Genomic DNA, 22,702 nt, shown 5'->3' on the forward strand with positions numbered 1-22,702 from the left:
GCTGTAACAAATTACCACTAAGTTAGGGGCTCAAAACAATACAAACTTATTGTCTTATAGTTTTACAGGTCAAAAGTCTAAAATGGGTCTTGAAGGACTAAAATTAAGGTGCCAGCAGGATTGTGTTCCTTCTAGAAGCTCAAGAAGAAAATTCATCTCTTTGCCTTTTCCAGCTTGTGGAGGCTGCCAGAATTCCTTGCTTCTGGCCACATCATTCTGACCTCTGCCTCTGTCATCACATCTACTTTTCTGACTTTGACCTGTCTTCTTCCTGCTTATAAGGACACTTGTGAATACACTTGTGTGACCTTTGCAGAAAATCCAGGATAACCATTCCATCTCAAGATCCTTAACCTAATCATCAGCAAAGCTTTTTGCCAGGTAAGACAACGTAATCATAGGTTCCAAAGATTAGGACATAAACATATTTGAAAAAAGTACAAGTGTTAGTCGCTCAGTCGTGTCAGACTCTCTGTGACCCTGTGGACTGCAGCCCGCCAGGCTCCTCTGTCAATGAAATTCTCCAGGCAAGAATACTGGAGTGGGTAGTCTTTCCCTTCCCCAGGGGCCTTCCTGACCCAGGGATCAATCCTGGGTCTCCCACTTTGTGGGCAGATTCTTTACTGTCTGAGCCAACTGGGGAGCCATTATTCTTGGTACCACAAAATCCATCACAAACAGGGGAGGGGCCCCTCTTTATCATGTGATCTGAGAGCATTTAGGAAACTATATCAATTAATACTGACCCAGAAGTTGTCAGTGGTTTTGAGTTACTAGTAAATACTCCTGTCCCCCCAAGAAAAAGATGGTGAGCTAATAAAATCTTAGACACAAGCACTACTAACCCAACCCAGTCTTCCCACAGTAGAGAACGGGAAGGACTTCCTTGTTTTGGTTCCCATGAAAATTAGAATGCTAAAAACATGTTGGCAAATTGAATTTTTCAAGAAAAGAAGTGGCAGCAAAAGGTAAGAGACATCCAGGGAAATGGTAAATTTTATAAAAAGAAAAAATCTGATATAAACCAAAATGTCAAGACTTGGGAAAATCACTTAAAAAAAAAAGACTGATTAATTGATTTACTTAGTCTATTTATTTTTTGACTCTGGTGGGTCTTTGTTGCTCCACATGGGCTTTCTCTAGTAGCAGCAAGCCAGGGCATCTCTTTCTTGCATTGTGAGGGTTTCTCATTGCAGTGGCTTCTCTTGTTGAGAAGCACAGGCTCTAGGCACAAAGGCTTCAGTAGTTGTGGCACACAGGCTTAGCTGCTCCGAGGCATGTGGGATCTTCCCAGACCAGAGATTGAACCATTCCCTTGCATGGAAAGGCAAATTCTTAACCACTGAACCACCAGGGAAGTCCAAAATCACTTTTTAAAGTGACAAATCACCTTAGTGATAACAAATCATTAAATTGGTATTACTAATTTAAGAAACTTTAGCCATGCATGGAGGCTGGACTCAGGAGGCAAGACAAGGGGACAACTGGGCTATTCACCCTCCACCTCATGCCCTCCACACCTTAAAATGTAACTGCTATTAACCAAAAACTGGGGAAAACCCAAATGTTCGTCAACAGGTGATGAGATAAACAAGATGTAGCATATCCATACAGCTGAGTACTACACAGCTATGAAACCAGAACAAATTAGGGACTTCCTTGGTGGTCCAGTGATTGAGAATCCGTCTTCCAATGCAGGGAACGCAGGTTTGATCCCTGGGTGGGGAACTAAGATTCCACATGCCTCGGGGCAACTAAGCCTAGGTGCATGCTGCAACTAGAGGAAAGACTACACATCGCAACGAACAGCCCGCATGCTGCAACTACGACATGATGTCGCCAAATAAATATAATGTTTTTTTAATTTTAAAAAGGGGGAACAAATTATTGATACAGACAACAACATGGTTGAATCTCAAAATCATTATGCTAAGTGAAAGAAGCTAGACACATAAGAGTATGTATTACATGATTCTACGTATATAAAATTCTAGAAAATGCAACCTAACCTGTAGTACTAAAAGTAGATCAGTGGCTATCTGGGATTGAGGACTGAGAGAGGGATGGACTGCACAGGACATGAGGAATAACTGGGGGGACAAAGGGGAAGTGATGGAAATTCTGCATTTTCAATGAGATGGAGGCTGTTATGGATGTGTACAAGACTCAAATTGCATACTCTGAGTGCAGTTTACTATATATAGTTTATACCTCAATAAAGTTGATTTCTTAAAAATTTGGCTCCTTTTCAGTGGTAAATTTGTGTTGAGGAACACGGTAAGGCTAGAGCTCAAATGATCACGTTAGCCTTGAACTGTAGCCTCTACAAATCTTTCTAAGATTCACAGTTCCTCCAATTGCTTATCATTATCATAGATGGTATGCCAACTTTCCAAGTGGTGGAAATTGGCTTCCTAGACCACAATCCAGGAATAGAGGCCATATGATCTCCCTGCAGTACTTCTCCCTACAGAGAGGGTACAAAAACAACCCTCTCTCCAGGAATGGGGTACAGTCTCTGAATATTCACCCAATCCATATCTAAAAGACTGTTCGACCATCCATGATCCTTTCATGTTATAAATCTACTACCTGAGGAGTCACTTGACGTGTAGATTTTTGTGTTTAACCTCTGTAATAAGTTACATTGGTATTTTGCATTTTATTTCGTTCATTTCAACCAGTGGTGGAACAGGTGCATTTCAAGCCTGTTCAGGCCTGAAGAGACCAAATATTTATTCACATGTCCCCAGGTCAGTGTTTGTGTTTGTTTTGTAATACTTTGATAATATTTTGATATACTTATGAGGTTTTAGCAGTTTCACTTGGTATATTTTTAAAGTAATTACTGCCCAATTACATGCCAAATTTGTTCAGAAAATAACTTAGTAAATATAACATTGTATGCACATATACTAATACCGTCTGCCTGCCCAGTGGAAACACATCCTTTATCGCCTCCTCTCTTTACCATAAGCACACTCCACAGGAAATCCCAGCTACATTTCAACTACAACCTTTATGCCAACCTAGAGGGTGATAGGAGAAGGCAATGGCACCCCACTCCAGTACTTTTGCCTGGAAAATCCCATGGATGGAGGAGCCTGGTGGGCTGCAGTCCATGGGGTAGCTAGAGTCAGACATGACTGAGCGACTTCACTTTCACTTTTCACTTTCATGCACTGGAGAAGGAAATGGCAACCCACTCCAGTGTTCTTGCCTGGAGAATCCCGGGGACGGGGAAACCTGGTGGGCTGCCGTCTATGGGGTCACACGGAGTCGGACACGACTGAAGCGACTTAGCAGCAGCAGCAGCAGCAGAGGGTGATAAACCCAGAATAACTTCTCAGTCCCAGTCCTCTTCCCTAAATTCAAGACACAAAATCTAAGACCCTCCTGGACACCTCACAGGCTCCTCATATTCAACATGCCCAAAACTAGCTCATCATCTCCCTAAAATGCCAAGTTCATATTGCTCCCTTTATTCCCTTTTTTCGTCAGAGGCATCACTCTCCACCTGTTCACCCAATCTAAAAACCTAGAAATCATCCTCAACTCTCCCTCTATTTTTCCTCAATCCCCCAAATCCATTAGTACCTATGACAAAAGCTCTCAGGTTGACTCTTTTCCATTCATCCCACTTGCTCTGCCTTACTTCATGTTCTTTATGTCTCACATAGACATTTCACGGATCTCAGAAGTGGCCTTTTTCTCTCTCCCCAATCTCATGCTCCTCCCCTCCTCCTCCACCACACTATCACCAGAACAGTTTTCATAAAGGACAAGTGAAAACCTCTTGGCAGTCAAAGCTCTTCATGATGCATCCTTGCTTACCTTTCCAACCTTGTCTGCTATTATATCTCCTAGAACTTCTTTTTACCCACTTAACAACATTCTTTGCCAGCCCATCTGTATATGTTCTTTCATCCCTCCAATGCCTTTGCGTATGTTCTTTCTTTGGTTTCTTTTCCTTGCAAGCTATCTCCTATTTATATATCCTTCAGGTGACAGCTCTAAACTCTCCAAGCGACTCTAGATGGCCTCCTTCTACACTTCTACTCTGCCCTCCTATAACCCATTTTTATCACCATCCTGCGCTGAAACCTTTACGAATGGGCTCTGCTCTAATCAAGAAAAAGCATTGCCTTGTTTTTTTCTGTGTTTCTAACACCTTACAAAGGAACATAGTAGGGGTTCTGCTTTTTGGACAAATTAATTAACCACATCAAAAGGACAGCTCACAAAAAAACTATAAGGGAAGAGAAGATGACATTAAAGATCCTTACACATGTTCCTTAGTTTTAGAGATTATGGAAAGATTTCTCCTTAGACTGCAAATCTTTAAAGGTTTTACCAACTTCAGTTTGAGCTTTTAAAAAAGCAAGAGAGCTTTTAAACTACTCAATCCTGTGATAAACAGACAATGTGATTTTTCCCCACTCCATACTCATTATAATGCACATGCACTTACCCTTTCTCACTGCTAATCTGAAAGGGTTTTCATGGGAGGAGAGAAGGACAATCTTTAAGGAATCATATGTAATAAGATTCTAAATTGAAAGTTTCAACCAAGGCACCAAGATACACTAGTATGATATTCCAGAGCAAAATCTGAGATCAACATCCAAATTTTCAATGAAATACTCTAAACACTGGTTATATGACTGTTAAATCAAACCTCTGCTGCACTGAAGGTATCCTTGGGCCTTTTAAAGATCAAGAGAGCTTCAGGGAGGAGATTTCTTTGGAGCAGAGGTCACTTCCCCTCAGGTCAACAGAGTGAGGCCTCAAACAATCACCCAGAGCTAAACAGTATCTCTCCAGAAAAAGTTAAGAAGAGACAGAGGAACATCCCTGCTGACCACAAGAGAGTATCAAGGTTGGGGTCAGCCTGCCTCCAGAGTCTCTCGCCAAAACTCCAGGCCATGCCCAAGAAAGAGTAAGCTTGGGGTTGTCTGGACACCAAGTGATAAAAAGAGATTATATTTGATGATGAAACGCAACCACAAGAATGAGCAGAAACATATTGGGATGGCTAAAAGCTCACCCAGAAGTGAAGGAAGAACTTCCCCAGGGAGGAAATTCTAAAAGGAGGGGATCACAAAATAGATTTGCTTTCTGACTCCAGTGCATTCATGACACTTTGGGCAGCTGACTGGTTACGCACAATTCTGTCCCAATTGGAAGTCCTCCCAGAGCCAACAGCTGTCCTCCAGCTGGGAAGGAACGATGGAACTCTTCCCAAAAATTAAGGTAACCGTGCTCTTCAGGCAGATGGAGACTGGAACCCGGCTACTGAAGAGCATAAATATAAACATATCGGAGAAAGAAGTGAGAACTAAAATGAAACATCCATAAAAAGAAAATCCATTTTGCTCCATCATCAATGCCAATGAAAGAAAGTTGTCGCCTAAGAAAAGTAAGATGAGGGGAGGGAGGAAGGAGAGAAACACACATGACTCTTACCCAGGCCCTGATTCTGCTGTTCCCACTGGATGGCATCTGGCACCTGGAAGGTGACCCCCTCCAAAGAGACCACGTTTTCCTGCTCTAAGCCAGGTTCCTGAGACGTGATGCCAGGGAGCGTGAACCCAGGCAGCTCGGTGTCACCCAAGGCCTCATCCAGGGAGTCAGCATCTTTATCTTCCTCATCTTCCTCCTCATCTTCTTCCTCTTCATCTTCTTCCTCTTCATCCTCTTCATCTTCATCATCTTCTCCCTCTAGGAAAGAGGAAAGCAAAGGGAACATGAAGAAATACAGGCAGTGCACACAAATGAATCTTTTGAAATGACCCAAACACTACAAAATAAACATGACTGGCCTGTTAAAACATATTTTATCATTAAAGTTGAGCAAGAAGAGCTCTGAGGGATTGCATGCCCACCCTATACCTACATTTTAAACTTTCAAAACCACAGTTATGTCAGATAATTATCATGCATCATGTTTATTGGGAGTTAAAGTTCAGGTAATAGGGATTTTTGTTAATGTCATATTTATAATTAAAAGGGTAGCAAACATCATCTTCCTGTTTTCTGGAGATCATTACAGATCTGTCTGTTAGAAAGCTCACTGAAATACTAACAGAATTTAAAAGAAGTGTTCCAGTCTTTTTCTATCTCATAATACTAAACAAGAGAATTCACTATGTTGACATAGTTTTCTTTCTGCTCTTCTTCCACATCAGTGAATAGAACTCACAACAATGTTAACTGAGAGGTACATTAATCCACTCCTGCATCTGTTCTCCTTACACAGGAGGGACCCAAGAAACGGGGAAAGGTCACATGAGCGTTCTCAATCCAATTCTAAAGGGGATCAGGAAATGACACATTGGTCAAGGACAGTCAGAAAAGAAACACGTGAGAAAAAATCACTATCATTACCAGCATCATATGAGTTAAGTACATAATATGTCCATCTGTGATGCTTCAAGAGGTGTAGGTTTAAGGAACATAAGATCCCCAATTTCATTTTATTTCACGTATGTTAATTTTCTAGGAATACTCTGAACTCCCATCCACATTATGAAGGCACCCCTGAAACCCTCCATAAGGGCCCACAAAATCCACTGAAGGCCTTTTCCTTGTTCTCCCTCTTGGCTCTGAACACAGTGGTGACCGTAACATGGAACTCTCTTCAAAGGCTGAAGAGAAAACAGAGGATTAAAGCCACCTAAGAATTTGGAGACTCTCCTTCTTCCAGACAATTTTCTCCTTTTCAGCTATCATTTACAGATTTTCTTAACTTAAAAATATTACTTCTAATCTTTTTCATTCTTATATATCCTTTACCTTCATAGGATTTAATACCTGCCCCTATTCCAAAAATTAAACAAATATTTATCAAGCACCTAGTTCCAGGCACTAGGAATACCACAATAATGTCTCTGCCTTCATGGAGCTGATATGTCACTCAGGAGACATACAGCAAACAAAGAGATATATAAATAGATATGCAATATACTGCACTCTGATTAAAACCAGCAAGAAGACAGAAAATGCCAGGTGCTACTATTTTAGATGGCAAGATCAAGGGAAGTTTTTCTAATAAGGTAAGGTTTGAACAGAGATCATACCCAAATAATGAATTCTTTTGTTTAATTTAGATCATTAAAGATTCCCAGCAGAGGAGGACGGGGAATAGTAAAGGCAAAGCCTGTGTTCAAAGAATGGCAAAGAAGATTGGGCTGAGAGGCAGTGAGTGACAAGACAGAATACATGAAGCAAGGAAATCAGGGGTAAGCAGAGGCCACATCTAAAGCAGATTTGTAAGGAATGACTGGCTACAGGGTGGAGAACAGGTTATCTTAGAGCAAGAAACAAAGCAAGGAGACCCACAGGAGGAGGCTATTGGAAAAATCCAGGGAACAGATGATGATGCTTCGGATGAGGGTGCAGTCCTAGAAAAAGAGAGAAGTGATCAGACCTGAGATGTAATTTGAAGGTAGAGCCCTGCTGATAATTACAATGTGGGATGTGAGAGGAAGATCTCACTTTATTAAAAATGAGAACTCAAGAGACAAATCAAGAATTTTATGTGAAATATATTAATTGGGTGATACTTGTGCCTCTGACAGCCAAATGGAAATGCTGGAAGTCTAAGGAAGGTCAAAGCTAGAAATAAAAACCTAGGAGTCATCAACTTATAAATTATATTTAAGGCCTTGACACTGACTGAGATCATCAAGAGAATGAGAGTGGATGAAAGGGAAGTGGGCCAGCCCAGGCCCTGGACAATCAAACATTTAGAGGTTGGCCAGCAGGGGGAGATCCAGCAAAGGAGACAGAGAAGTGACCGCAGGAGAAAAGCAAAACAAGAGAAGAAAACATGTCTGAGTAGGGGGCTGAGTAAGAAACGACGACTGTCCCTCTGGTTTAGACATTTGGGAAGTCATTCTTGAACTTGACAAAAGTTGTATTCCTGGAATGGTAGGGACAAAAGTCAGACTGAAGTGCTTCTAAAGTAAATTGGGGAAAAGGAAGCAGACATAAGTAGAGAAAACACAAGAAATTTGGAGAAGAGAACAGGGACATTAGGGGATAGCTGGAGGGAGATATGGGCTCAAGGGTAGGTTCTGAAAGCAGAAACTGTTAGAATTTGCCTGTAATTGATAAGATCTGGCAGAAAGGAGTGAACTGATGATGCGGAGGGAAGAGCAGTAGGAGAAATGTCCTGAGAGATGAGGTGTGATAGAGAGATGACACACAAGGACTCCAGAGCCACTTAACTTACTATGCTGAGTGGTTTCAGACAAATTACTGAATTCTGGTGTGCCTCAGCTCCCTCACTGTAAAACTGGTGTGAGTCCTGCCACACAGGGCTGTTGTAAGGATTACATTAGTTAATATATCAGGTACTTAGAACTAAGCCTGGCACACAGTGTCCACCATATAAGACTGGCTTCTCTGCTATTACGGAGAGGGGAGGGAATGCAGTGCATGGCCAGCTTGGACACACCCACCTCTGCAGGGTCACAGGTGCAGGCCGGTGGCTAGATTTGGGGCATGGAGCATGTGAAAGCTGTCATATTTCTTTCCTTGGTCAAATACAAAACTGGTGGATGTGGTCAGATTGCCAGGCAACCCTATGAGTCCACGTGAGTCCATCGGTAATGTTATAAAGTTAAAGCAAACCATACTAAGATGATCAGTGTGTTTTTCTTCAGCCACATCACTGAATGGGTGGGTGGATAAGTGGAGTAGGCAGAGACATTTAACCAGGGCCAAGTTTTGCTAGGAGAGCTCAACTAAGGAAGGAGCAGTAGATTGTGTGTGAAGAGAATGATTATAAAGATGAACCAGGAAAGGATACAGACTCCCAACAATATGATGTGTAATTTCTCAGGATCTAACCTAAAGCATGGTGACAATGATTAACAACACTGCATTATATACTTGAATGTTATTAAGAAAATAGATCTCAAATAGTATCACCAAATCAAAAATTGGTAATTACTTGAGGGAATGGAAGTGTAAACTAACCTTACTGCAGTAATAATTTTACAATATATATACATATATGTGTGTGGGTATCAAATCATCACCTTATACATCTTAAACTTATACATGTTATATGTCATTAATATCTCAATAAAGCTGGAGGGGGAAAAAAGATGGGCCAGGGACTCCAGTTAAAGAGAAGCTGAGAAGGACAGCGGATAGGAAAAAGTAACAGAGTCACTGGATTATGGAGAAAACTATCAGGAATCATTAAGGCTTTTTGACAATTTTACTGACCATCCTCCTGTAGACAGAAATTGGTGATGAGCTAAAAAGAAAATTTATTTTATTTTTAAACTTTGTAAAATCACTTTTAGTTACTTTTCCTCTCCACAAACCTAGAGGGTTGTTCTTGATAGGAATATCATGACAATATGATTCTGACCCCTTGAGAATGCAAAGGCGAAGCCAGAGCTCTGAGCCCTCGATTTCCAGCTTTTATCATTGAACCATTGTCCTCTGACCACCACCAACCACCAAGGATAACTTACACTTGGTCCTCAATGTGTTCAGTTAGCTCCTCCTCTTTAAAATACAGAGCTAAAACAAATACCGTATACTAATGCATATATGTGGAATCTAGAAAAATGGTATAGATGGTATTATTTGCAAAGCAGAAACAGAGACACAAACAGAGAGGGCACGATACCAAGTAGAACGGGGTGGGTGGAATGAATTGGGAGGCAGAGACTGACACATACACACACTATGGAAATGTAGTGTTAGTCACACAGTCGTGTCCAACTCTTTGTGACCCCATGTAATATGGCCCACCGGGCTCCTCTGTCTATGAGATTTCTCAGGCAAGAATACTGGAGAGGGTTGCCATCCCCTTCTCCAGGGCATCTTCCCAACCCAGGGATCAAACCCGGGTCTCCAGCATTGCAGGCGTGTTCTTTACCGTCTAAGCCATCATGGAAGACAGCATATACACACTGCTGCTGCTGCTGCTAAGTCACTTCAGTCGTGTCCGACTCTGTGCGACCCCGTAGACGGCAGCCCACCAGGCTCCCCCATCCCTGGGATTCTCCAGGCAAGAACACTGGAGTGGGTTGCCATTTCCTTCTCCAATGCATAAAAGTGAAAAGTGAAAGTGAAGTCGCTTAGTCATGTCCAACTCCTAGTGACTCCACGGACTGCAGCCCACCAGGCTCCTCCATCCATGGGATTTTCCAGGCAAGAGTACTGGAGTGGGGTGCCATTGCCTTCTCTGATATATAGACTACAATGTATAAAATAGATAACTAATGAAAATCTACTATATAGCACAGAGAACTCTCCCTGGTGCTCTGTGTTAACCTAAATGGAAAGGAAATCCAAAAAAAACAGGATAAAGGTATACACATGGCTGATTCACTTTGCTATACAGAAGGAACTGACATAGCAGTGCAAAGTAACTATACTGTAAATTAAAAATAGCCAGCTAACCAGAGCTGGTTAGCTCTTTTTAATTTTATCATTATTATTTTTTTTAATTGGAGTATAGTTCCTTCACACTGCTATGTCAGTTCCTGCTGTATGACCAAGTGAATCAGCCATACATATACATGCATGCATACTAAGTTACTTCAGTCGTGTCTGACTCTTTGCAACGCTATGGACTGTAGCCCGTTAAGACCCTCTGTCTGTAGGATTCTCCAGGCAAGAAAACAGGAGTGGGTTGCCATGCCCATCACCAGGGGATCTTCCCAATCCAGGGATCAAACCTACATCTCTTATGTCTCCTGCATTGTCAAGCAAGTTCTTGATTACTAGAGCCACCTGGGAAGCCAGGTGGTTGTTGTTCAGTTGCTCAGTCATGTTGATGCTTTGTGAGCCCATGGAATGCTGCACACAAGGCTTCCCTGTCCTTCACTATCACCCAGACTTTGCTCAAACTCATGTCCGTTGAGTTGGTGATGCCATCCAACAATTTCATCCTCTGTCTTCTCCTCCTCTTTTCTTGCCCTCAGTCTTTCCCAGCATCAGGGTCTTTTCCAATGAGTTGGCTCTTTGCATCAGGTGGCCAAACTTTTGGAGCTTCAGCTTCAGAATCAGTCCTTCCAGTGAATATTCAGGGTTGATTTCCTCTAGGATTGACTTGTTTGATCTCCATGCTTCCAAGTGATTTCAAAAGTCTTCTCCAGCACGACAATTCAAAAGTATCAGTTCTTCAGCCCTCAGCCTTCTTTATGGTCCAACTATCACATACGTACATGACTACTGGAAAAACCATAGTTTTGACTATAAGGACTTTTATCTGCAAAGTGATGTCTCTGCTTTTAAATATACTGTCTAGGTTTCTTGTAGCTTTTCTTCCAAGGAGCAAGCGTCTTTTCATTTCATGGCTGCAGTCACTGCAGTAATTTTAGAGCCCAAGAAACTGAAGTCTGTCACTGTTTCCATTGTTTCCCCATCTATTTGCAATGAAGTGATGGGCCTGGATGCCATGATCTTAGTTTTCTGAATGTTGAGTTTTAAGCCAACTATTTCACTCTCCTCTTTCACTTTCACCAAGAGGCTCTTTAGTTCCTCTTCACTCTCTGCCATTAGAGTGGTGTCATCTGCATATCTGAGGTTATCGATATTTCACCTGGCAACCTTGATTCCAGCTTGTGCTTCATCCAGCCCACAATGTACTCTGCATATAACTTAAATAAGCAGGGTGACAATATACAGCTTTGACGTACTCCTTTCCCAATTTTGAACCAGTCCATTGTTCCATATCCAGTTCTAACTGTTGCTTCTTCACCTGCATACAAGCTTCTCAGGAGGCAGGTAAAATGGTCTGGTATTACCAACTGTTTGAGAATTTTCCACAGTTTGTTGTAATCCACACAGTCAAAAGTTTTAGCACAGCCAATGAAGTAGAAGTAGATTTTTTTCTGGAATTCTCTTGTTTTTTCTATGATCCAATGGATGTAGGCAATTTGATCTCTTGTTCCTCTGCCTTTTCTAAATCCAGCTTGTATATCTGGAAGTTCTTGGTTCACAGATAGTTGAAGCCTAGCTTGAAGGATTTTGAGCATTAACTTGCTAGCATGTGAAATGAGCACAATTGTATTTGAACATTCTTTGGCACTGTCCTTCTTTGGGGCTGCAATGAAAACTGACCTTTACCAGTCCACTGCTGAGTTTGCCGGCATATTGAGTGCACCACTTTAACAGCATCATCTTTTGGCATTTGAAATAGCTCAGCTGGAATTCCATCACCACTACTAGCTTTTTTCATAGTAATGCTTCCTAAGGCCCACTTGACTTCATGCTCCAGGACTGCTGGTTCTAGGTGAGTGACCACACCATCATGGTTATCTGGGTCATTTAGTTCAGTTCAATTCAGTCACTCATTTGTGTCCTATTCTTTGCAACCCCAAGAACTGCAACATACTAGGCCTTCCTGTCCATCACCAACTCCTGGAGTTTATTCAAACTCATGTCCATTGAGTCGGTGATGCCATCCAACCATCTCATCCTCTGTCATCCCCTTTTCCTCCCACCGTCAATCTTTCCCAGCATCAGGGTCTTTTCCAATGAGTCAGTTCTTCGCATCAGGTGGCCAAAGTATTGGAGTTTCAGCTTCAGCATCAGTCCTTCCAATAAATATACAGGACTAATTACCTTTAGGATGGACTGGTTGGATCTCCTTGCAGTCCAAGGGACTCTCAAGAGTCTTCTCCAACACCACAGTTCAAAAGCATCAATTCTTCAGCGCTCAGCTTTCCTTATAGTCCAACTCTCACATCCATACATGACTACTGGAAAACGCATAGCTTTCACTAGATGGACCTTTGTGGCAAAGTAATGTCTCTGCTTTTTAATATGCTGTCTAAGTTGGTCATAACCTTTCATCCAAGGAGCAACTGTCTTTTAATTGCATGGCTGCAGTCACCATCTGCAGTTATTTTGGAGTCCAAAAAAATAAAGTCTGTCACTGTTTCCGTTGCTTCCCCACCATTTGCCATGAAGTGTTGGGACCAAATGCCATGATCTTAGTTTTCTGAATGTTGAGTTTTAAACCAACTTTTTCACTCTCCTCTTTTGCTTTCATCAAGATGCTCTTTAGTTCTTCTTTGCTTTCTGCCATAAGGGTGGTGTCATCTGCATAGGGATGCAGGTTAGGGAAAGGGAAAATCATTAGATGATTCAGGTATGACCTAAGTCAAATCCCTTATGATTATACAGTGGAAGTGAGAAATAGATTCAAGGGATTAGATCTGATAGACAGAGTGCCTGAAGAACTATGGATGGAGGTTCATGACATTGTACAGGAGGCAGGGATCAAGACCGTCCCCAAGAAAAAGAAATGCAAAAAGGCAAAACAGTTGTCTGAGGAGGCCTTACAAATACTTGTGAAAAGAAGAGAAGCGAAAGGCAAAGGAGAAAAGGAAAGACATACCCATTCGAATACAGAGTTCCAAAGAATAGCAAGGAGAGATAAGAAAGCCTTCCTCAGTGATCAATGCAACAAAATAAAGGAAAACAATAGACTAGAGATCTCTTCAAGAAAATTAGAGATATCAAGGGCACATTTCATGCAAAGATGGGCACAATAAAGGACAGAAATGGTATGGAACTAACAGAAGCAGAAGATATTAAGAAGAGGTGGCAAGAATACACAGAAGAACTATACAAAAAAAGATCTTCATGACCCAGATAATCACGATGATGTGATCACTCACCTAGAGCCAGACATCCTGGAATGTGAAGTCAAGTGGGTCTTAGGAAGCATCACTACAAACAAAGCTAGTGGAGGTGATGGAATTCCAGTGGAGCTATTTCACATCCTGAAAGATGACGCTGTGAAAGTGCTGCACTCAATATGCCAGCAAATATGGAAAACTCAGCAGTGGCCACAGGACTGGAAAAGGTCCATTTTCATTCCAATCCCAAAGAAAGGCAATGCCAAAAAATGCTCAAACTACCGCACAATTGCACTCATCTCACACGTTAGCAAAGTAATGCTCAAAATTCTCCAAGCCAGGCGTAGACAGTAAGTGAATCATGAATTTCCAGGTGTTCAAGATGGATTTAGAAAAGGCAGAGGAACCAGAGATCAAACCTCCAACATCCACTGGATCATCAAAAAAGCAAGAGAGTTCCAGAAAAACATCTACTTCTGCTTTATTGACTATGCCAAAGCCTTTGATTGTGTGGATCACAACAAACTGTGGGAAATTCTGAAAGAGATGGGAATACCAGACCACCTGACCTGCCTCCTGAGAAATGTGTATGCAGGTCAGGAAGCAACAGTTAGAACTGGACATGGAACCACAGACTGGTTTCAAATAGGAAAAGGAGTTCATCAAGGCTGTATACTGTCACCATGTTTATTTAACTTATACGCAGAGGACATCATGAGAAATGCCGGGCTGGATGCAGCACAAGCTAGAATCAAGACTGCCAGGAGAAATATCAATAACTTCAGATCTGGGTTATTAAGCCCATACATATACATACATTTCCTCTTTTTGGATTTCCTTCCCATTTAGGTATAGAGTTAGGTATAGAATGGAGTTCTCTGCTATACAGTAGGTTTTCATTCGTTATCTAAAAAAGAGCTAACTATATGATCCCAGGGGCTTCCCTGGTGACTTAGACGATAAGGAATCTGCCTGCAATGTGAGAGACCCGAGTTCAATCCCTGGGTTGCAAAGATCCCCCAGAGAAGGGAATGGCTAACCGCTCTAGTATTCTTGCCTGGAGAATTCCATAGACAGAGGAGCCTGGTGGACCCCAGTCCAAAGGGTCACTAAGAGTCGAACACAACTGAGTGACTAATACTTTCACACAAAAGAAATCCCACTTCTGGGTATATATCCAAAGGAAATGAAACCTTAAACCCAAACAGATCTCTGCCCTTCCAAGTTCAGAGCAGCATTATCCACAATAGCTACAGTATGGAAACAACCTAAGTACTGGTCAATGGATGAATGCATAAAGATGTGGTATATATTATTAAATATTTATATACATGGGATACTATTCATATTATGCAATTTATATTATACCTGCAGGTATGTGTGTGTATGTATATATGTGGAATATTATTTAAGCCTTCAAAAAAAAAAGAAATCCTGTCACTTGTAACATAGATAAACCTGGAGGACATTACGCTAAGTGAAATAAGTCAGAGAAAGACAAATACCACATGGTATCACTTATATGTGGAATTAAAAGTCTAATTCATAGAAACAAAGACTAGAAAAGTGATTGACAGGGTCTATGAATGGAGGTAAAAAGAGGAAGAATTGGTAAAAGGATACAAACTTTCAGTTATAAGATGAATAAAGTTTGAGGACCTAATGTATAACATGGTCACTACAGCTGATAACACCATATTGTACAACTGAAATTTGCTATGAGAAGAGAACTTAAAATGTTCTCACCAAAAATTAAAAAGGTAAACATGTGAGATGATGAATGTGTTAATCTCATGGTGGAAATTCTTTCACAATGTATGTGTATACCAAATCACCATGGTGTACACATTAAATATCCTACAGTTTGTCAATTATACATCAATAAAGCTGTGGGAAGAGGACTACAGAGCTATAAAAATAATGAAAGGAACCTCAAAAGTTATCTTCCTCCATCCTTTTGTATCCTGAAAAGAGAGCTGCATCTATGCAAATCTAGGCCACGGTTGCGGCCTTCACAACACAATTGAGAGGACCTTGCTTAGGTCAAGGTATCTCGATCTCTCCCGTACTCACCCACCCTGGTAAAGTCTTCTTTCTCCTCCCCCACCTGAAATGCCTGACATGAGACATATAACTCCAAGTCAGATGATAAAACCAAGGAGCACTTTCTTCAGAAACACCAGATTGAGTAGTATATAATTTTTACATCATCAGAAAAGGAAGGGCCCTGATTGATGTGTGGGATGAAAGAAAAAAGTCTTCTTCTTTTATCACCAACCCTGACCTTCAACACAAAGAAGTTTATAAGGTTTCACTTTTAATACCTGAGTATATCTGAGGACATAGCGATAGAAAAGAAAGTGTCAGAGACTGTGTAGAGAAAAGAAGAGGAATACAAGCCTTACAGGAGTGAGAGTCCTCCTTCAGTTCAGTTCAGTTCAGTTGTTCAGTCATGTCCAACTCTTTGTGACCCCATGGACTGCAGCACACCAGGCCTCCCTGTCCATCACCAACTCTTGGAGCTTACTCAAACTCATGTCCACTGAGTTGGTGATGCTACCCAACCATCTCATCCCCTTCTCCTCCTGCCTTCAATCTTTCCAGCATCAAGGTCTTTTCAAATGAGTAAGCTCTATGCATCAGGTGGCCAAAGTATTGGAGTTTCAGCTTCAACATCAGTCCGTCCAGTGAATATTCAGGACTGATTTCCTTTAGGATTTACTGGATCTCCACTGGAGAAGGGAATGGCAAACCACTTCAGTATTCTTGCCTTGAGAACCCTGTGAACCGTATGAACTGTATGAGTTCTCCTTCAGTCTAGCCTTATTCCCTCGTTATCGATTTCTGCCAGGGAATTTTCTTATTTTTAGAAGGTTACATTCATTCTCTAGCTGTTAAACATCTTTAGTAGTATATCATCTGTACCCTGCCACGATTTTCAGTGGACCGTTGACTACTATTACAGATCAGTAACAAAAAGGTATGATCACCTTTCTAATATTAGCAAAATAATGTATTTTATAGCAGCTTGACCCCAAAAGGTGGGAAACCATTGAATAAAGGAAAGATAATCTTGTCCTCTGTTGTATCACCAATGACTAACCCAGTGCCTGGCAGAAGTCACGACTCAATCTTTTTTGAATGGATGGATGGATGGGTGAATGCTTAGTCAGTTAACTAGGTCTATGCTTTTAACAACTGGCTGGATCTAAGGAAACACAGAGTAATAATAAGCAATGGGTAACACACTCCTCCGAGTAATCCTGCAATAAGCACAAAAGCAACATATCAAATGGACAGGTACAAAATAACCCAGAGTTGTATGCATTCATCTTTCACTCATAAAAACTGAAGAAAAACTCATCTGTATTTAGCCCAGTCTTTCAATAGATGCACCCAAGAGAAATAATGATGTCATGAACACTTCTGAAAACAAAGGACAACAAAATGAAATAAGCATTCAGCAAACTGTGCCAGAAACAATAACAAAATCTCTGATTTCAAGAACTGAAACTAAATGAAGAACTCATTCAAATAACACTATCAGGTTATATGTTAATGGCCATAGGGTAATGCTTTCTGGATTCTGTAATTTTGTTAAAATAAACCCCAAATTTTATTTTCATTTATCTGAATCCCAAAGAAGCATGTGGATCAACGTAAAACATACACACACAATTATTCTATCTAAAGGTAGCACCAAAAACAAACAAACAAACAAAAAGAACCTGTAGAAAGCAGCATTGCTCAGGGCTTCCCTAGTGTCTCACTGGTAAAGAATCTGCCTACCATAGGAGACGCAGGTTTGATCCCTCGTCTGGGAAGATCCCATATACCAGGGAGCAGCTAAACCTGTGAGCCACCACTATTGATTCTGTGCTCTAGAGTCCAGGAGCCACAAGTACTGAAGTCTGTGAGCCCTAGAGCCCATGCTCCACAAGAGAAGCCACTGCAGTGAGAAGCCTGTGCAGACATTATCCTCCAAATATACATACTTGACTAAGCAGAGCAAGTTTTATAAATTCTGTATTACTTACAGTCTACTTTACTGGTGATATACTGCCTTGGGTGTTCAAATATCACAGCAGAGCCTCAAACAAGTTTGTGAGACCCCAGATTTTTGACTCTCTAGGTCAGGCCTCTTTTCTTTATTTATTGTAAACATTTCCACCTCTGGTTACCAAAACTAAAAGTTTTCATTCCTTTCAGGGCCAGGGCCATGATTCCCCCAACAAAATCAATAGAAGATATTGGAGAAAGTTTGTCTTGTGGTCCTGGCCTGAGTAATCTGATTCTACTGCAAAGTCCAGTTGCCATTCAATAAGCAGTTCCCACCAAAGATGCTCCATTTCTCTCATTCTATTTGTATCACCATTTAGACAGTTTTACAGCTCTAGAAGACAGAGACATAGCTAGCATTTCCAGAGTATTATTGATGAGTCCAAGGGGAACCCTTGGTTGAGAATTTGTCATCCCAATAATAGGAGTAGGAAGAACCCCACCAGTAACACTTGTTCCCCAACATGACCTGGCTATCCTTGACTTACAGTAATAGGCTCCTACCTGAACTTTCTGTCTCTTTGCAATTGTTGTTTATTTTTCAGTTGCTAAGTCACATCCAACTCTTTGCAACCCCATGGACTGCAACACACCAGGCTTCCCTCTTCTTCATTATCTCCCAGAGTCTGCTCAAATTCATGTTCATTGAGATGGTGATGCTATCTAACTGTCTGATCCTTTGTCATCCTTTTCTCCTTTTGCCTTCAATCTTTCCCAGAATCAAGGTCTTTTCTAATGAGTTGGCTCCTCGCATCTGGTACCCAAAGTTGAGAAGATCCCCTGGAGAAGGGAATGGCAACCCACTCCAGTATTCTTGCCTGGAGAATTTCATGGACAGAGGAGCCTGGTGGGTTACAGTCCATGGGGTCACAAAGAGTCAGAGACAACTGAGCAACTAAAACTCTTTGGAACAGCAGTGATTAATTTGAATCCTTATCTTTTGCCTATTTATTCACTAGGTTTAAGAGTCAAACTTCTCTTTCTCTTTACAAAGTTTATAATCAAAACTAAGCCACATAGATTAGGGCATGTGAAGATGAAGGATACAATGAAAAGAAACGGTGAATTCTCTGGGTGGACGCTTAGCATATGAGTCTTTCTCCCATTTCCCCCATAAAAGAATGGCTCTGACAGATTCCAGTGCCAGACTTTTAAAAGAAGAAATGTTTGTTGCCATGTGTTTTCCTGGGAGCCCCTATACAATATAATCAAAAGCCACTGTAGCAGAATGGTTTCTACACATAGAGTAAATAAAGCTCTAGGGATGGTACTGCTTTAATTTTCCATTTTATTTTTGTTTTCCAATTTATTTATTTAGTCTCACAATACTCCTTTATTTATTATATAGATGCAAAATCTGTTTTATGTATAATACTTGTACATAAATACTTGTATAATACTTATTATTTGGTCCTACCAAATAATCTTACCAAGGCCTTCTACTGGTAATCTTCCCCCCAAAGATTCAGATAAAATTAGATATTGTGCACTTCATGACTACCCAATCAATAGAGATTTCACTACTGATTTCAGTTTTGGGGTCATACACATAAATCGAAATAGACACACGAGAGGTTAAGGCGATGAAAGTGAGTTGCAAGAAACCAGAGGGTTCAGAACTAGGCTGTGTATTTTGCTTGAGTTAGAGTCACAACGTGCGCGGCAAATGTACGGATCTCAGAGTTCACTTACTGTAGTGCAAGGGCTTCTCAACACCTATGTGTCTGCATGGCTGAGGGGCTGGCAGCCTGTGGGACCTTCAAGGCATCACCGGGGCTCATTTCTTCTTGGTCTCTTCTGTTTTCGGTTTGTAATCAGCCAAGGTGGCCTTGGCGTCTTCGGCCAGCACGGAGCAGTGCAGTTGCACAGGCGGGAGGCACAGCTCCTTGGCGATATCTTTGTTTTTGATGGTCAAGGCTTCCTCCATCGTCTTCCCCTTTACCCCTCCAGCTAACAAGCTGGAGGCAATGGCAGAACCACAGCCAGATGTTTTAAACCTGGCGTCCACGATCTTCCCCTTTTCATCCACTTGAATCTGTGATTTCATGACATCACTACATGCTGAAGCCCCCACCAATGCAGTCACAACATTTTTAGATGTCTTGTCAAGGGACCCCACGTTTCGGGGATTTTCATAATGATCAACAATCTTCTTGTGAGCTGACAGCTCCCTGGCGGGCAGGCGTGGGCCGGAAGGAGCAGGGCCAATGCCGCCTGCCACAGACGGCCCACTCCAGCCGTCTTGTGGGCTTGCACCTGCCTCCAATTTATTTTTAATTTGGGCATCAAATTGGGTGCAAAACTGAAAAGTCAGAAAAGAAAATGAATCTCATTTTAAGGAGTTGAAGCCATTCTCCAGCAGATGGCTCCCTGGGATTGGAAGGGGTTGAAGAACCCTAGAAACTACTGAAACAATGACCACAAAATTCAGCAGCTCTCAATGTTAAGCTGATTTAGATGTTATAGAATTTCATTACATTCCTTAAAACTTCTTTAAAACTTAAGCATTTCTGCCAACTGTTTTCATATTTTTATCATGTAATATTAGATATATACAAGAGAATATATATCATATTTATACTGTTAAGCTTAATAATGAAATAAATCCCAGAGAACTCACATTCAGCTAAAAAAAACTGGAATATTACTAATACTTTGGCATCTGTTTGCATATTCCTCTATCATCTTAACCACCTACTTCCCCTGAATGTCATTAAAAAATTACTGAATGATGAATTACTTTGCCATACACATGAAATACTGTAAATCAATTATACTTCAATTTTTTAAAATGTTTTAGAAAAACAACAAGAAGGATGTAATGGAGAAAAAAATTACTGAATGTTTTATTTCAGGATCTTTTTCCACTCAAAATTATGATTTTAAGTTTCACACATCTAACAAAATACCAGTTTGTAAATTTCACCAATTTATGGTATTCCATTTTGCAAGCATGTCACTATTTATTGGAGAGGAAATGGCAACCCACTCCAGTATTCTTGCCTAGAGAATCCCATGGACAGAGGAGCCTGGTGGGCTGCTGTCCATAGGGTCGCAGAGAGTTGGACACGACTGAAGTGACTTAGCATGCATGCATGCACTGGAGAAGGAAATGGCAACCCACTCCAGTATTCTTTCCTGGAGAATCCCAGGGACAGAGGAAGCCTGGCAGGCTGCCGTCTATGGGGTCACACAGAGTCGGACACGACTGAAGCAACTTAGTACTATTTATTTAGCATATGTGAACAAACTTTTGAGTTATTTAGTTGTTGCCAATTTTTTGCTGTTATGCATAGTACTGTTACAAACATTCATATATGATCTGTAATAGATCTATTCAAAGGTTTCCTTAGGGCATGTTCCTAAAAGTAAACTTGCTCGGTCAAAGGAATAGAAGTGTTCAACATTCTAAATAATGTCTAGATATATTTCCTTAGCTCCACATCCTCACCAACTTTTGTTATTGTCACACTTTTTTTTTAAATCCAGTGTATATAAAATGGTATGTCACTGTGGAGGTAATTTGCATTTTTGTAATTAAATTATTTCTGAGGTTGTATATTTGATCATGTTTGTGTATCTCTGTCTAATCATGTTTGCTCCTTCTTCTTTTGGGTTGTCTGTCATTTCCCTATTGATTTTTTTGGAGTTCTCACTACTCTAGACACAATCCTTTATCAGTTACATGTATTACAAAATTATATGTATTACAAACACCTACCCTAGTTTTTTGTTGTTGTTTTGGCCACGTGGCTTGTGGGATCTTAGTTCCTCCGCCAGAGACTGAACCCATACTCACAGCAGTGAAAGACCAGCGCCTTAACCATCGGACCACCAGGGAATTCCCAACCTTCCCCAGTTTTAGAAGTTGTACATTCACTGCCTTTCTAGTTAACTTCTTATAAAAGTTTTCAGTTTCAGCTGAATTTATCAACATTTTCCTGTGGTGAGCAGTTTTTGTGTCATGACTTCAAAAAATCCTTGTGTACCATTAGGGAGTGAAATATTCTATAATTTTTCTCAAGTGTTTGAATTTCATGTTTCACATCAGTTTTAGACCATATGGAATCAGTTTCTGTATATCAGGTTATGTTCACTCTGATTTAATTTTTTCTATATGGACAACCAATTGTCCCAGAACTTTTGTGGGGAAAAATAAATGCTTTCCCCACTGCTCTGTAAAACCATCTCTCTCCTACATCAAGAACCCCTATAGAACTGTGTCTGTTTCTATGCTCTCTATTCTGTTCCACTAGTTATTTTAATTATCCTTGTCCATGACCACGTTGCCTAAATATATATAGTAAGAGTTTTATAAGTCCTAATATCTGATAGAGCAAGTGTCCCTCGCCTCTAATCCTTTTCTTTAGCAGTGCACTGACTGGGAATTATTTCCTGAACTCTTGTTCTTCCATACAAATTTTACAAAATCTTAGTCAAGCCGTCATGGATCAGTGAAATGGAAAAGTAAGATAATGAAATCTTACTTTTATTACTTCATTCCTTCTGTTTTCTTTGGGGTTCTTTTGTTTTTATAGCTTAAAGTGGAGGCTGCCTGGGACATTAATTCTCAGACTTTCTTCTTTTCTAATAGAAGCTTTAAAGGTTAAATGTGCTATGAGAAACCATTTCAGTTGTGTCTGACTCTTTGCGACCCCATGGTCCGTAGCCTGCCAGGCTCCTCTGTCCATGGGATTATCCAGGCAAGAATACTGGAGTGCGTGACTTCCCTGGTGGTCCAGTGGCCAAGACACTGCAAGGGGCCTGTGTTCAATCCCTGGCCAGGGAACTAGATCCCACACGCCGCAATTAAGAGTACACATTCCACAACTCAGACTCAGGGCAGCCAAATAAATAAATAGATTAAAAAAAAAAAAAAGAATACTGGAGTGGGTTGCCATTCCCTTTAAGTATCCATTTATCTTTATCTTACAAGTTTTGAAAGAATATTTCACTAGGATTCATTTTTAATTACTCTTATTTTATACTATGGGCTTCCCTGGTAGCTCAGAGGGTAAAGC

At 40.9% G+C, this 22,702-nt stretch overlaps 1 protein-coding gene and 1 pseudogene across 1 annotated transcript in view; both read right to left on the minus strand.

Moving 5' to 3' along the window:
• Positions 1-22,702, minus strand: part of ARMH4 (armadillo-like helical domain containing 4) — a 147,945-nt gene that overhangs the window by 90,673 nt on the left and 34,570 nt on the right. The window contains exon 5 of the mRNA XM_027554202.1: positions 5,467-5,721. Within this exon, the coding sequence (XP_027410003.1) occupies positions 5,467-5,721 (255 nt within the window). The remainder of the gene's footprint in view (positions 1-5,466; positions 5,722-22,702) is intronic.
• On the minus strand, positions 19,459-19,967 carry LOC113899288 (annotated as a pseudogene).

The sequence above is a fragment of the Bos indicus x Bos taurus genome, chromosome 10, assembly GCF_003369695.1.
Source record: "Bos indicus x Bos taurus breed Angus x Brahman F1 hybrid chromosome 10, Bos_hybrid_MaternalHap_v2.0, whole genome shotgun sequence".
Classification (NCBI taxonomy): Eukaryota; Metazoa; Chordata; class Mammalia; order Artiodactyla; family Bovidae; genus Bos; species Bos indicus x Bos taurus.